General features: G+C 39.4%; 1 protein-coding gene across 1 annotated transcript; it reads right to left on the reverse strand.

The window, feature by feature from the left end:
* Positions 1 to 711: 711 nt before the first annotated feature.
* LOC148061616 (oxysterol-binding protein-related protein 11-like) lies at positions 712 to 16,400 on the reverse strand. The gene is made up of 12 exons (XM_087812495.1): positions 15,925 to 16,400; positions 10,691 to 10,866; positions 9,984 to 10,063; positions 9,626 to 9,718; positions 8,776 to 9,034; positions 7,891 to 7,946; positions 7,640 to 7,792; positions 7,022 to 7,538; positions 5,818 to 6,004; positions 3,335 to 3,517; positions 2,670 to 2,823; positions 712 to 973 (listed from the first exon to the last, which is right to left on the reverse strand). The coding sequence occupies exons 1-12, from the start codon at positions 16,092 to 16,094 to the stop codon at positions 929 to 931; spliced, it is 2,073 nt and encodes a 690-aa protein (XP_087668621.1). The 5' UTR covers positions 16,095 to 16,400; the 3' UTR covers positions 712 to 928.
* Positions 16,401 to 16,911: the final 511 nt, after the last annotated feature.

A 16,911-nucleotide genomic window follows, 5' to 3' on the forward strand; every position in this document is an offset into this window, starting at 1 on the left:
TTTTAAAAGAATGTAATCTTATAATAATTCTTTCAAGGATAGAAAAGGTGGACTAAAATAATTTACATTTAATTTAACTATGATGTCCGGTTAAAGCTGAGTTATATTGAATCTTCAATCTTTAAAATGGTCCCAACCACAGATGGAGCTCCTCTTGTGAAGTTAGAACATATGCAAGGGGGTGTAGCTCAGTGGTACAGCACATGCTTAGACTGTATGAGGTCCTGCTTTCAATTCATAACATTGTAATCTTATGTTGTTAAGTTGCAACAATTATCACACGTTTCATTCAACACGTTTGACTGATGACTCCTGGGTTTTAACTCTAGACATCACTTGACTTTCATTCTCCATATACATTTAATGAAATACTCTTTACTGTGATTACTGACAAAACATGTAATCGGTAGCTGCAGATCATGCAAGCACATTTTCTACCACTTCCTCTGGTTTCCTTATTCTGAGTTGTGTTATATTTGTCGAACCTGCTTACAAAAATATTCATATATAGTTACTTTATTGTTGGTGTGTGTGTAGATGCATGAATATACAGTATATGATCCACTCAGGAGAAACTTGTATTTACATTTCATCACTAATATCATCAATAAATTATTCTCAACAACAAAAATAAGATTTAATATTTTTTTATTTATCAAAATATCAGCATCATCGATCAATACTTAAGCTGTGCTCTGGATGCCATTTAAATATGCACATAAATATACATGTGACTACAAGAAAAGTAGATATTAAATACTAGACTTTTAATTAAGCTATATAAGCTGCAACATGAGTTCTGATGGAGAGAAGGGGTTTGGTGTCCGGCCGGAGGACACGCCGTCGGTCATACAAGAAACCTTCCAAGGATGGCATCTGAAATGTCCAATTTGAGTTCCTGCACAAATGTCTTGTCTCTGACTGAGGATCAATGAACCTTCCACAGAGGGCTGTGGTACACATAGCCTTCCCCCTGCATAAGAACACAGACACACACAGGTTAGTTCTTACCAATAAAATACATTTTAATGTTCTCTTGGAGATCACCCTCTGGTTGAGGAAACTTGAGACCTTTCTGTGTGTAGTTTGTATGTTCTCCCTGTGTTGCGTGGTTCTGCTTCTTCACTATTGTTTTATCCTTCTCTCCGTCTCTGAGAAAGCTCAATGAAATCTCCACCCAGCTGGTTGCAGCCTACTTCCTATAAGAGGTAGGGAATGCCAACCGCACTTCCTTCCTTTCACCTCAGCAGAAAGCTCCTTACGGCGTGTGAAAAGATAAGTGATCGACAACGACTCATAAAAGCAGAGTTCACAGCTGTTCACAGACGCATCCCTGGCAGGTTGGGCAGGCACTTTGGGTCAGATCTACACTGGCTAGAGTAAGAAGTAATTCACAATGTCCTGCTTCACCTGTCTCCCCAGCTGTCACAGTCCTTTCAGACAGCTCCATCACCATAGCATATGCATGTGTGTCGCCAGGGCGGAATCAGATCCCCAGCCCTTCTGAGTATGGCAAAGAAGATCGTTTTGTGGGCTGTCACCTTCTTTCTTTCAGAGCTCAGCATGTGCCGGGCGCACTGAATATATATTAAAAGAAAGACTGCAGAGGGGGGCTGTCCAGGACGAATGGGGTCTGTCTTAGTCAGTTCGGGAAGACCTCTTCGCCAGCAAGGAGAACGGGTCGGGAATGTCTTCACCTGTCACTTGCTTCGGGTAGCTGTTTTCAGGCGCTCCGATGCCTTATTCATCTGTCACGGTAGATGTGACAGAAGCAGTTAGGTGAGGCAGTCTCCCCTCAGAGGTACTCTCATTAGGTGAGATCGGCCAATATCCGGGCCTATCAGGTAGCGGCTGGATCTGCTCCTAGCAGCCTCAGGGCACATTCCACCCACGCTGTGACAGCCTCAGTGGCTCTTTTGCGGGGTGTCGCAGCAGAATACATCTGCTAGACCGCTTCTTGGGCGTCCACATGAACCTTTGCCAGAGCTTATCTCCTCGATGTGGTGACAGGCTCAGTAGCTCACACTGTTTTGAGCACTGCTGTGCCCCCCTCAAGGCCCGCGGCTCCAGTGGATCCTGGGCCGGCCGGGCCTTTGTGATGCTGCTGTCAGGAGTGGCGTACATTGATTCCATCGGGCTTCGCCTTGGATTAAACCAATAGCTGGATATGCTTTTACATTGGTTTAGACCAATAGCAAAGCGGTTAGAGGGCGAGCACCAAGAAGTAGAACCCCTGAGTTATTGGCCTAAGGTTCTACGAATGGTGCAAAGCACTCTAACCATGTCTCCCAGCTGACCGCCCTTTCTCAGTTGAGAATTAGAAGGAGGAAGTACGGTGGGCATTCCCCACCTCTTATAGGAAGTGGGCTGCACCCAGCTGGGAGGCGAGTTCATCGCTTTCTCAAAAGGAGGCAGGACCTCGGGGATAAACCAATAGTGAAGCGGTTGGAGGACTTTGCACCAGTCGTAGAACCTGAAGATTTGAAGCCACAGTCCAAAGGTTAAATGTGGTTGAATGGGAACTTGGGGAAATTGTCCGTTGGTATGAGTGTGTGTGTCAATGGTTAAATGTTTTTGTGTACCCTGCGACCTGTATGGGGTGTAACCCGCCTCTCGGCCGAAAGCTGGAATGTTTTCTGTGTATCAATATATAGTATAATAATCTTTACCTCTTTTTTAAAATATTTTGGCTTCCAGTCGGTTTTGTTTGCTGTTCTCATCTTGAGCTCGTTGCGTTGTCGCTCTTCAAGCTGGCGCTTGTGTTCAGTGGCAGCATCCATGTTTCCTGCCTTTAGGGATGATGTTACATGTTGCCAAATACGCCTGGTTGAAAAAATATAAAAGTTAAAATCATAAGAGGTTTCCAATCTATTTTTATTTTATTATTTTGTTGTAGAAGACTTTCTTGGATGGAAACTCAAATGCGTGAGCTTCTTCTCCTTATAGCAAGTCAAACTTGGACCAAATTATAAATTAATATTGCACAAGAGAAATTGGAACTATGAAAGAAGACACAGCGAGAACATTTGACACATTTAACAGCACATTACATATCTGAGTCAGTTGTAAGCTGAAATAAGAGTTACAAAACAAATGGAAGAGTTTCAGATGCATATATGCAATACGGATTTAAACATTTCAGACCAGAACCACAACTCTCTACATATATGGTTTAAACACAGTGTGTGTCTGTGTGTGGTATATTTAAAATGTTATACTATTCATTTGGGTGCAGAAATTAATTTCCTACCTGTAGATTGTAGAAATGTGCAGGAACTAAGCAAATTTGTCCCTTTATGGAAGTAAAACCCAGGTCAATTTGTGATCATCTCACCTGGACTCGTTTTCATTTTGCTTCTGCAGTGGGCGGATCTTTTTCTTGAAGACAGTCAGTTTAGATGTGTCGATGACTCTGCTTTCCCCGCTGCTGTAGGTGAACTCCAGGGTTTTGTTCCATTCTCCCTGAGCTTTGCATACAATGTTCCCTGTGGCGTTGTTCTTTACCTCAGCCGTGACTCTGCAGAGAACATCATGCATTAAAACCAGTACATAGAACTTATAGTAGACGTATAGAAAGTTTTTCTTTTAAAAAATGCGATTTGGTGTAACAAAAAATAAAATAAAATTACAAAAAAAGGTTCAGATCTGGCTAGTTTATTCAATATACCATTTCCGTCCACGTCAGGTGTTCAGAACAGTCAAGATTCCCCAAAGATGGGATTTCAGGGTCTTTGACAAATTCCAGATCTTGAGGAGTATCCTTTCAAAGAGCCGTACAAAGGACTGACATGTTTCTATGGATTATTTGCAGCTCATTAACAGTAAAGTATTGAAAACATGTCAAAATTATCTGGGACTTGATTGAACAAAAATTTCTTTACAGTGTGTAACAAGTTGAAAATGTTATTCACACATGTTATTCACATGACTTTATTCTTACTATAAGAAACTGTAACTAGGGATTGACATCAGTCTGTTGTATTGTTTTCGTTTCCTCATCTACCATGTTTATGCCATGAGGTCATTCTTTTAATATTAAGGAACGTGCGGAGGCATGTGAGGCAGAGCCTCTCAATGCGCAATCCAACACAAATTGGGTTGATACATGCAACGGATAATAATGCTCACAGATCATGCATCATGTGTGCCTTGATTTTCCACATTCTGGCTAATGTCTTTAACCATAAAAGTTTAATGTTTTTAAGAGCTTAATTTAGTTTTGCTGATCGGAAATACAACCGCAGTGAAAAGGCAAAATTTGAGGCACAAACTACTGTGCCGCATCAAACTGCTTCACATCTCCACTGAGGCAGAGAGACTCCTAAGACTAAAGGAAATAAGGTTGAGTTTTGTGAGGCAAAAGACAGGCGTATGGACCTTATCTAAAATAAAGGTTAGACCAGAAACTGTTTTGATTTCAATCTTATAAAAAAAAAAAATAAGACTAAGAAAAATACAGTAGAGTATTTAAAAACTACATTTTGGCCTCAAATAAAGTGCCATTGTTTTTCTCATGCTTATATTGACCAATTTAATACTAAATATTTATCTTTTCACGATAATAAACTATGGTACTTTTTAAATAAATGTAGCCAATCACAGAAGGCACCACACAATATTAGCCAATCAGAAGAAACAAAAGGTGGGTCTATCTTTCATTACAGCATCACTAGTCTAACACAGAAGTCATCTTACCTTGACAACATTTAATACAATTATATCGCTGACAGCATTCTCCTGACAAGCTAACCGTTGCTCGGGATTTTTCACTCTTGAGCCAAATTTAAATCCGGAGAGTCCTCACTAAACTTCAAAGTAAATTCCCCAAACGCTATCCAGTAGGACGATATAAACGTTCGGCTATCAAATTAAGATAATTGAATCAGTTGCGTCTTTCTTGTTATCCTTTATTATCACGGTCATACTTTATACTGTTTAAAATCCACGTTTGCTTATACTTTTTAAATTATTTATTAGTTCATTCCAACTTTTTTCTAATCTATTGATTGTTTTAAACAAATTTAGATTTTCAGCCAATTTAAAAGGTTAAAGATTTTTAATATATCATTTAAAATAAATTGATAATTAAAACATAATATTTCAACTATTAATCTTTGTCAAAGATGACAGGTTTATGAAACTATATATCAATATTTATCCATGATCGATGACTGCTGTCAATATAGACCTTTTGAGAAATTATTTATTAAATCATTCATTTTTAAGCCATATTCATATGACAATTGTAGATGTACCTTACTGTCCTTTGTTTGTTTTTTCACATTAACATTTTCATAATATGGTTATGTTATCTAATACTGACAATGAACCCTGGAAGCTGCCATAATGGTGATTGACTTTTTAAGCAATGAGAAAACAAATACCACTACAAGCTGAAGTTATATTGTGTTTGTAATCCTCTTTTCTTGACTTTGATGAATTGCTTTTTTTTGTATCCATAATTTAAAAATCCATGGAGGATCTAAAAGATAAACGATCCACAAATAATTTTGTTGCATTCACGTGTTTTCACGGCCTACAATCACCACTGAGCACAAGTATTACCACATGAAGGTATTAAAAGACAATCAGTGGGCCTTTCATTCCAGTCTGACATGTGATCCAGACTCAACAAGACTTTACCACTGGCAACCTGCTTGTCAATTAAGTTTGAAACCTCCTATTAAGACCCTTTTTCTAGGAGAAGACTTTAGGGACAATAAAGGTTTTTAAGATGTTAGCTTGAAATAAATTAAGGGAGAACCATTAATGACAGCATGCATGTCCTTTCAGAGAACAGAGAACTCCTCTACATACCTGTGTACCTTCCCACCACAGAAAGGCTTTGTGTGGAAGGTAACAGCAGCAGAGTACCCAGTCTGCGCACAACTAATTGTAACTTTCCCTCCCAACTCCACCCAGGGCACTGCCAGGATGGAACGGGCGTAGGCACATGGTAGTGTGAAAACGTACTTCTCATTGTGCTCAGACAGATAAAGCACACCTGCAAGGTAGACCACATCAAAATTAAAATCAAACAAGTAAATAAAAACATAACATTTTGATGTTTGACCTAGAATGATGAGAGAGGTAAGGGTAAAGTCTTTAGACTCAGCGTTAACCAGTTACCCAAAGAAATGTAGACCTTTCGTCAATTTTATGTAGTAGTTTTTCACACTTGTTTTGGGAGACTGAGTTTTCCTAAACCCTGCTGTCCTAGGTCTGACCTGAGGTTTCTTCCTAACCTGCCAGGGGTGCATCTGTAAACACCTGGGTGAAGTGCAAAAACCATGGTTGAGGAACCATCCACCAGATGGGGGCCTGAAACAGCAGTATTGCAAAGCGGAATCCTGCTGACCAAAATCCCTAAAGGGAGATAAAACCTGCTGGAAAAAACCCTCATCCCCGGTGTTTTCTTTTCTGCTCATCCTATAACTGCCTCCTAACACCATCTAGACACTGATTAAGAGAGATTTAATTTCTACAAACAACACACCTACCAATCTCAATTTATATTTTCTTGCGACATTACTTATAAAATCAGCCTGTTCTGTCGCTGATGTAATTTCCACAACTTTCCTCAATCAATGACAGGTGCCAAAATGTTGGTTGTAAATTAGTTTTCTTTTTTCTAATTAGAACATTTTAATATATTTCTGTGGATTAATTTATGGTTGAACAAGTAAAAGACTGTTCTCAGAGATTATAGATGAAAATCTGGATATTTATGCAAATTATATATATATTATAATATATGCACATTTGATAACATTTGAAGTCAAGTTTTGCTTTAGTGTTTAGTTTGTTATGAAGAAGTCTGAAGGAGGTCAGTGTATCAATATGTCATCATTATATTTGGAATATATATATATTCAAAATAGAGACACCTGAACTGAGCCTCAAAAAATGAAAAGGGAGAGTGATACATTTAGCTATATAGCACTTAAGTTGGGACTCAGACTGGCTCCTTGTGTGACCCTTTGGTTATTCATTTGATTTAATATTTAATTTCTAATCTTACCTTCACCAACCATGGAGACTCCAACTGACATGCCCATGAACTTGCTTTTGGTCCATATATGGGCATTGAGACACATCTTTTTCTCCTTACACTCGCAGTAGAAGCCTGACACAGGTGGGTGATGTGACACCTGTTCTGCCACGAACCAAACGTTATAGCAGTCCGAGCTTCCTCCAGCTTCTGCTGTCCTCTGTGTGGATTCCAGCTTCGGAAAAGTGAAGGATGGTCCTGAGTTTGCAACAGTGGATGAGCTGGTCCAAGGAGATTGCGCCTGCTTTGCAGGTACATGCCAGGAACAACGGAATATCTCGCCCAGGATGGGGTTGTATGGTTTTTTGGCAACAGCGCCCTTTCTGCCCTCATGAAAGGCCGTCAGGTAATATTCCACAAAGCGGATTATGCGCTCCTCTGGGGAGTGACAGCATGAGATGGACAGGAAAATGTCAGGGTGGGCCATGAAATTGGCAAACATCTCTAGTAGGGAGCGTTTCTCCAAGATGAAGGTTGGGAGGGTCACCTGAAAAAAGAAACCAAAATGTAAAAAAAGACCAATCACAATCAACATGAATGACCTGGTCTAATAGGTGCTCACAAAGTGCACAGAGAGAAAATACCCACCCTTGTGAGATCCATTCCAAGTTTAAGCTGGGAAAGCAGATGCTGAATGAGACTTTGCTGATCATCTAATCCTGCCAAGTCTTCCTCTTCATTGTCCTCCATGTCAGTGCACTCATCAGAAGGATTTAAGGTGTCTGGAACAGTGGTCAGCTGCTGCTGGGCATGTTGGTGAGAACAGCACAAGTGTTTAATCACTCCCCAGTGTCTCCGTTTCCTTTGAAACAACAAATTCTATCAGTGTTTCATATCACCTTTTTTTGGTACTGCGGGGACTTTAAGGGGAGAGGTGATGATCCAGGTTGAACATCTGCAAGGCATTTCGATAGTATTAAGAAGAATTTTTTTCCTTTTCATAGTGCATCACATGTTTTTACCAAGTTTATACCAGATGTGTTTAGACCTGCATGTCCTCAGCTGGAGACATGTGAGTCTTGGAGAGAAGAGATCCTAGAGCCAATTACTTTCTCAGCAGCTTTCACAATTCACTGCAATCTTTTCTAGTCCCTTGTATTAGCACCAATGTAGCACCATGCTAATGTTACCTTAATAGAAAATCATCATCTGACTTCAGTGTATGTATAGCCTACACTGGGAAGTCCAGTATATTATAGGTAGAAAATTAAAAAATCAGTGTCCTTGCTGACTTCACTGGGATTTACTGAAACCACAAGCAACAGCTTCTTTTGTTAATGTTTTTTTACTATCAAACTATTTAGGTGGTTTAGGGAATCAACAATACATACCATGTGTATCTTTTTTTTATATAAAGAAATGTTGAGATAGCTTATTCTGTCATTTCAATTGTGCATAAAATCATGTTAGGATAATTATTACTTACTGACTATTTTAATTTGAAAGTTCATTTTCCAGTTTCTTTTTAACCTCTTGAGGAGATATATGATGAAGCAGAGAGAGTCTAGTCAATGATCTGTTCATGTTCCTATGTTTTGATAGTGAAAAACTTTTATTAATTTACAACAAAGTTCACATAATCATTTTCCACCAGAAAAACAACTCCAGGTCATCACTTATAAAGTGCTACGTCTGCTTTTACCTTTTAAGAAGCATATTTTTTAGTTGTTTTCAAACAATTTCTGAAAAAAATAGTAAGTAAAAAAAACAATTTCCAAACTCACCATGAATTACACAGGAAAGAGTATTTTGTTGAGAAGTCACTTGATCTCTGTCTGTTCTCCCATTCAAACTGCTGTGTTTGGTGCTGCTACCAGGACTATCAGGGTCTATTTGGTTTGTGTTGGATTTGAGCTGCAGATTCTCTGATTTGGGCTGAGGACTTGCAGAATTCAGGATAATAGTCGGCTGAGGACTGTCGTTTTGGTTGTGCTGGCGCGAACTGAGACAATCGCTCAGGCAACTCAACATGACAGAGGCAGCCTTAAAAAGAAATGGCATAGTTAATTATATATGAAAAAATCAAATAATATATAGATATAAGTTAAGTTTGATGAAATTTCATCTTAACCTAGATAATAATGTGTAAGGACAATGTCTGTGAATAGAAGTAATTTACTACTAAAACTACACAAAATGCTTCTTCAGAGATTTGCTCAGAAAACAGTGTTAAAAAGTCATTCAAGGGGCTAATATGAAAATACTTTTCTACTGCACCTGAGTCTCTTCTCAAGACCAGAAGGCTCACAGTTTTTCTTTTCACTGCTTGAAGCCAAACTCTACCAAACTTTTCCACTGCTAAGCATTATGTGTTTGGATGGTACGCCAGTCAGACTCTGTTTGTCTAAGACTGCTTCTAAAAATGATCATGGTTGTTCATTTACTGTCTCATGCCTTGGTAGCTGCTGGCCAATGAAAGTTACGAGTTCTAAAATACCATCTTCCTCCATCTTCACACAGCTTAGGTGAATAATCCAACCAGTGTTCAACCTGTTGTAATCCAATAGATCCTGTTGGTACTAAAGAAAAACAAATCCCTATAGCTAGCCTTGTCTGTTTTGAGACACTTCCTACCTCATCTGAAGGAGTGACCACTTCATTTTGGCAAGTCTGGTTGTTAGTAGAGTTCCCCAGGTTTCTCAGTTGCTCTGGACTCTCGCTCGTCACCTGTACAAAGGCATACAAATATTCACAGTCATTAACTAGTTTGTATATGGTTCCCCTGCACATATCATCAAGGATGTATGCTAGGATCCCATTGGGTTTTGGGTCTTTCAACCTTGCTTCCATCTTGTCCAGATTTCCTGCTGTCACATTCCCACCATCAGTCAAGTTTGTTTCTCATTAACTCCTTCCTCGACCACCTTGGCTGAGCCTTGCAATAGTGTGGTGCAAATATACAAATATTTTCTGACATAAATGTGATTTTTACCTTGACTCTTTTCTCAAAAGAACCCCTGGAACACACCTGTAGCTGGCTCATCCAAAGATGTTGCTCCTCTGGCCCAAGGGCTACAGATTTTGTTTCAGAAAGGAAATATTATTTATTATGTGTTTTCCTAAAACATCAGACAAATTACCATTTACACATGGGGAAACTTTCATCACAACTGGCAATAATATAACATTTAATTCTCCAGCTTGCAGCAGTGCATTGAGTGTGTTGATGTTATTAACCAATTTGGGGAATAACGGCTATGCTGCAGGGCTGCATTGGAACAGACCAATGGGGCTGTCTTACAGCAAATTACAGTTCAGGAACTCTGCAGCATGTGCTAATGTTGATGGTGGAGTATGAAATATGGTAGGTAATGTGAGCAGATTTCTTATGTTGTATCTGTCTCTTTTGTTGTCATGTTGCTGTATCAGCAGTTTTTGAATGGACTAACAATAGAAAATCTTGAATACTTTCCCCATTTCTTCTACTAATTTAAAAACACTCCCTACAACATTAAAAATGCTTCTTTAGGTGTTATAGGTTGGAAAGCCTGCAAAATATATGAGTAACAGCTGACTCTTACAGAAAATATCAGGAGGAATGGATGGTAATTATTCATATTGTTTCTCTGGTTTTGAGCTTTTGTATATACTGATGAACATACATTTGAACACATCGCTAATGATTTCACTCACTCTTACCTCTGAGCTTGTAGGAAGCACCAACAGTGGGATGAACTGTAAACGTCTGTGGATAACAACTAGTGACCACAGTGGCTCCTTGGAGAGAAAGAGATCCCCGTGGTGGTCTATCTAATCTGCTGGCTTCATTCAAATAATAGTGGAGTTGTCTCAGGTCCTTGTCAAGTACAAAGAATCTGCAGAGAAGCACAGAAACTGTTTTTGCTTTAGATCACAAAAACGTTCTATACTTCTTAGGGGTTGTTGGTTGATCTACAAAACCACTCCAAACCACACAACTTCAAATATACTAAAAGGGAAAAACCACAATGTGAAAAAAAGGTTACTCATCAAGCGAACAACATTACTTAAGCCAGATGTGGTCACTACGGCTGGCTGATTATCGCACTCATCCACACGTGCAGAAACAGAACCAGTCCCATGATTTCCAACCTGACCTAGTTTCTTAAATGTGGATGCATGTTAACACTGCTTGAAATCCTATCTAATATGTATGTAGAGAGAACAAAAACCTTCACTCGTGTATGGCTTTGTCAATACTTTGACAGATGGACAGTTTGACATTTCCAATCAAATTGCAACAACTGACCAAATTCCTTGGTAAAGACCAACCTTCATTAGTGAAAGACAAGGGGTAAGCAGACAATGTTAAAATGTAATGAGTAAAATACATGTGCGGGTCTTAATCATTAAAGGGGATATTCTTTTAATTTATTCATACAAATGTGTTATACGTGCTATGCTTATATAACTGCAATACTATGCAACATTATGTTTTCTGGAAAACTACTGAGGTGAACAAACACACGAACATTGCCACTCAGCCCCGACACTGCACCGAAGGATCCGAGGTCAGCGAGAGGAACCTCCCTGTTTCACAACCATCGGCATGTCAGTTGATAACGGTACCCTGGTAACCGTCAGAACAGGAACATAATAATTAGACTTGGGGCCTGCCACCGACAGACACCGATGGACCCACCCGTAAGGGGGAGCAACGGCGAAGGAAGGATCCAAGTGCTCCAACCAGGCCGCGTATCGCTAAACAACGCCCGCCTGCATCTTTGATTTTGACCAATGTTTGGTTTCAGCTCTCTCTGCACAGGTTTCCAGAGCCCTGGTGAAGGAACCAGCTGAACCAGAACATCGGGTCAAAATAGGTGACTGGGTCAGGGTCAAGGTCCACAAGAGAAAGTGTTCGGACCCCAGGTGGACTGGACCATTCGAAGTAAAAGAGGTGTTCCTCTCTCTTTGCGCTTGATGGAGTCTACTGACTCCTTTAAGAAACACCTTAAGACGTTTCTATTTGTGCAGGCTTTTCCTTGAATTTCTCGAACTCCTGTGTTGTTCTCGGTGTTGTCTTGATCTTTGAAGTATGTACTTATTGAGTATTGTTTTGATTGTTAAAGCGCTTTGTGACCCTGGTCTCGAAAAGCGCTATATAAATATATATTACTTACTTACTTACATCACACTCGGTCCAGGTCAGAGGTAAATCAGGCGCACCCTGGCACCACCTGACACATTGTGCCCCAGCACCTAACCCAACCAGAACACTTTCAGAAGTAAGAGCCGATTTGGCAAACTTAGAATCTCCAATTCGGAACAAAGATGAATGTGAACAGAGTCCTGCGGAGATTGATGGGGACTCCACCCCCAATAAATGAGGATGGGGGCCGCCGTCATTTCTCATGGAAAGATCACTTCCCTTGTGGAAAAATGTAATTATGTCTTTAGGAGTTTCTATCGCTGTCTTTCCTTGTTACATGTGGATGCTGTTGTATCCCGTGCATCCGGACGCTGTCCAGCCGCCTGATCGTCACTGCCGTGTCCAAGGAGAAGCCCACCGACCCACCTGGTGGCCTATTTCCTTTACTCCCTCAGAACTCTGATGGGGATGCTGACAACAGTGACGCTGAGAGCAGTGATGTGTCCACCATTGACAGGGCGTTCCTTACCATCGATGGAGTGGTTGTCTACCCACCCCCTGAACGCCTACCGTATGATGGATCAGACATAGAACCTGAACCCATGCATGACAGCACTTATGACAATGGATGGCATTAATTTCATATATTTTTTGACTCACATACTTAGCGCTGGTAGCGTTTATTCACAGATATGTATTTTTTGACTCACATACTTAGCGCTGGTAACGTTTATTCACAGATATGTATTTTTGACTCACATACTTAGCGCTGGTAACATTTATTCACAGATATGTATTTTGACTCACATACTTAAGCGCGGGTAGCATTTAGTCACACCAAGTAGGTGTGAAAAGGGGGATTTAATGAGTAAAATACATGTGCGGGTCTTAATCATTAAAGGGGATATTCTTTTAATTTATTCATACAAATGTGTTATACGTGCTATGCTTATATAACTGCAATACTATGCAACATTATGTTTTCTGGAAAACTACTGAGGTGAACAAACACACGAACATTGCCACTCAGCCCCGACACTGCACCGAAGGATCCGAGGTCAGCGAGAGGAACCTCCCTGTTTCACAACCATCGGCATGTCAGTTGATAACGGTACCCTGGTAACCGTCAGAACAGGAACATAATAATTAGACTTGGGGCCTGCCACCGACAGACACCAATGGACCCACCCGTAAGGGGGAGCAACGGCGAAGGAAGGATCCAAGTGCTCCAACCAGGCCGCGTATCGCTAAACAACGCCCGCCTGCATCTTTGATTTTGACCAATGTTAATCTCAAGATTCTCGTACAAAACGAGTCTGCGCACTCTGCTTAGGTATCCTTTTTGGAACATCAGCTCACCTGAGAGGTTGTTCCGCTTAGGTCCGTGCACGTTGGACTGCCGGCATATATCTGCTCTTAAGCTTGAAATAAAGCATTATGTTTTTAAACTTTTAAAATTCTCCGACTGCCTGATTTCCATATTCACAACAAATGCGTAATGTCTGACTCATCCATTACTTGGAATTTTATTTTTTTTACTATATTTTTGGTTTTCATTTAAATTAGAATACGTTTAATGTAAAGCATTACATTTCTGCCTGAATTATTTTCAGATAAGGTTCTAGAAAGGAAATTGCCACACTCCTACAAGGTGAAGGTATTTTTTTTTTGTAAATGTTGTATGTGAACAACATTCTGATGTTGGAAAAGAAATGACACCTTGTTTCAATAGTTTTCGTAGACTACAAGGGAAGCTTATCTCCAGGTATAAATGTCAGAAATGAAGTGGTCAAATGTGTATAACAAGCAAACACCTTCTTTGCTCTTGTGTGATATTTTACCTTAAATTCAAAATTCACTCATTTTCTACTAACCGAAGGGTTGGGATTATTTTTTGGGATTAGTAATGCTTTCCTTTTAAGAGTTAAAGGAAAAATGTACATCTATTTTAATGAAACAACTACAGCTCAGGTTTTTTGTCTTGATCTTTGTCCAAAATAAAGTACTAAAAACATCCAAATAACTGCATGGGCAAAAAGTACAAATGAGTGAAATTGGATTTTTGGATTAACTCTTTAATGCCTGAACCACTTTAATTTATTATATAAGTCATTTAATTTTTGGTAAAAAATAATATGTATTCTTCTTATTATTATTATTATTATTATACTATTAGTACTTTGAAAAAAATGGAGCTACATTTGAGCCATTTCTACTTTGTTACTCAACGATAAGTTACATAGTACTCACACTACACTTTTAATTTAAGAAACACATGACCCCCAAAAAAGATTCCCCACCTGGGGAATACATCTTCTATCATCCTTCTATTGTGACCCTGACTAATTTCAGACATAATACGTACAGTATATAGCTTAAGATTTAATTTTGTTTTATTTTTCTGAAAAATACATTAGTTGTTTGATTTGAGATTTTATTCATTTTAATGGTTCTCTTGTTGGTACATTTTACCTCAGAATGACTACGAGCTAGGTCAGCAATTATACTATTAAGCTTGAAAAATCCTGTCACTTAGTGATTAGCATTTTGGGTAAAAAATTATATTTGTCTAATACATGCTACCAGGCTATATACGCTTAACAGACCATAACTACCAAAGAAAGCAAATGTATCATATCAAAGTATGCAGGGCCTGCTTTAGATCTCAGGTTTGTCAGTCTTAATAGGCATTGCATTCATGTATCTATAAAATAAGACCTTAATTGAAATAAAAATGTCTTTAATAACAATTTCAAAAGTCTGTAAAATCTAAATACATTTAGATTGTAGGGCTTTTCCCTGATTTTCTGGGACTGTGTTTTTATTTATGTGTCTTGGCCTTTTAAAGTACATATTCTAACTGTGTATTGTTTTTGTTTGGTAAAGCGCTTTGTGACCCGTATTTAGAAAGGCGCTTTACAAATAAGTATTACGAACTTACTTACTTACTCACAATATGAAAACAAACAAAACTATTAAGCGGTTGCATAGCAGATGCACATCAGCTTATACTTTAACTCTGTGTATGTAGCAACTCCAGAAAGAGACGTTTGCCTTGTGGAGACATGGAAAAGTGTAAATTCAATGAGAATTAGCATTTTTCATCATGGCCAAAGTGGTATCACTACAGTGGGATTTAATGAACATTTTTCAGTGGACTAAAAACTTATGTTTATTTTTAAAAAAAATGTTTTAATTTAAATTAAACATTATGGGAAAATGGGTAAAATAAATCGCTAAACCTATGAAGTTCCCATTTTGTTTGATATTGATTTAGTCAATATTTAATTTTAAATTGTATTCAAATGTAAAATTCCTCCTTTCAGTCAAAATAGCATGTCGATGTATTTCAAAAATAAAAGAAAGGGCTGTACATAATAATTTAATAATAATAGATGGGGTAGAGTTTAAAATAACATATAAACATGTATTATGTAATTCACAACACGTTTTTTCTGTTAATAACGCCACACGTTTATATGGGCTTAACTTGCATTTCCCTTCCAAACATTTGCTCGAGAAAACGTTATTTGTCATCATGTTGTTCATCGTCGTGCAGAAAGTTTTAAACGACGATGCAAAATGGGCGGAGCCTCGAGGGGTGTGCAGGAAAGGAGGGCGGGAGGATGGCAGCAGGGATGTCCTGGATCTGGATGACTCATTCTATAGTTTCCGTAACACACACCCACGTACATCGCAATATAAGGATGAGTTAACAGTGATGCGGTGGAATAGTTGTTGGTGCATATTTTTAAGAAAAACACAGCAAAGGTTGACAAGACTATGATCCGCTGCTCTCACTCACCGGCTCTGCCATCCATGGAGCAGGTTTGTATATTTCTTCAGGACACCCTCCAGTTGCCTGTCATGGGCTTTGGGTTCGGACATAGCGTCTCTCATCCGAGTCTCATCCGCGCTCCTTCGCATCCGGTCCTCTCCGCCGCCGGGACACGGTGTCGGCGTGAACCGCTTCATGCTGCAGCTTCTGCGGCGCGAGTCTCGGTGATGCTGGACGAACTGTGGTCCAGACTCCGAGGATCAGCGACTCGAAGGCGGGAGGGATGTGCAAACTACTGTACAGTGCACCTTGTCATCTTTTGTCGATGACGTCACGGTGCGTGTGTGTTGTTTTTTTTTTTTTTTTTTTGGAAATCCCGGGTTGGTCACACACCCCCGCCTCCCTTGGATCCTCCTACGTCAGCTGCTTCACTCGATCTATAATGCAGTAGAAAAGAGAGAAGCCGATTCCTGAACGCCCATCGCACTGGATGGAGGGATGGATTGATGGATGGATGGATGGATGGATGGATGGATGGATGGATGGATGGATGGATGGATGGATGGATGGATGGATGGATGGATGGATGGATGGATGGATGGATGGATGGATGGATGGATGGATGGATGGATGGATGGATGGACAGATTATGGTGTGTTTTTTAAAGGTCACTGGATGCCACTCTCTGCTCAATAATCTTTTGTGCATCACTTGTTCTATTAAATCCCAAATCAATCACCAATTCCAAAATACATGTCATTAACAGATAGCGAACAATCCTTTAGAGATTAATTAATTATTATCTGTAATTAATTGATATAAGTAATCTTCTTTCTTTAATATCAACTAAAATTACACTGGCAACCCATCAGTTTGGTTAATTAATTATCCTCAGATGAGGTTACTTCATAAGGTCATTTATTGATGAATGTGTTGCTGGAAATCAACCATTGTTTTCAAACCAACAACTTAAGTACAAGTAGGGCACTCTCATTTCTAATCATAAAGAATAAA

The sequence above is a fragment of the Callionymus lyra genome, chromosome 17, assembly GCF_982586985.1.
Source record: "Callionymus lyra chromosome 17, fCalLyr1.hap1.1, whole genome shotgun sequence".
In the NCBI taxonomy this organism is placed as follows: domain Eukaryota; kingdom Metazoa; phylum Chordata; class Actinopteri; order Syngnathiformes; family Callionymidae; genus Callionymus; species Callionymus lyra.

Bases quoted from the DNA above. Each gene is read 5' to 3' on its own strand.
- LOC148061616 (XM_087812495.1), bottom strand. From the start codon at position 16,094: ATGAAGCGGTTCACGCCGACACCGTGTCCCGGCGGCGGAGAGGACCGG. The intron at 10,064-10,690 runs GTAAGAGTGAGT...CAAAATCTGTAG, and splicing joins TGCTTCCTACAAGCTCAGAG to CCCTTGGGCCAGAGGAGCAA. The intron at 7,947-8,775 runs GTGAGTTTGGAA...AATGCCTTGCAG, and splicing joins TCTTTCCTGTGTAATTCATG to ATGTTCAACCTGGATCATCA.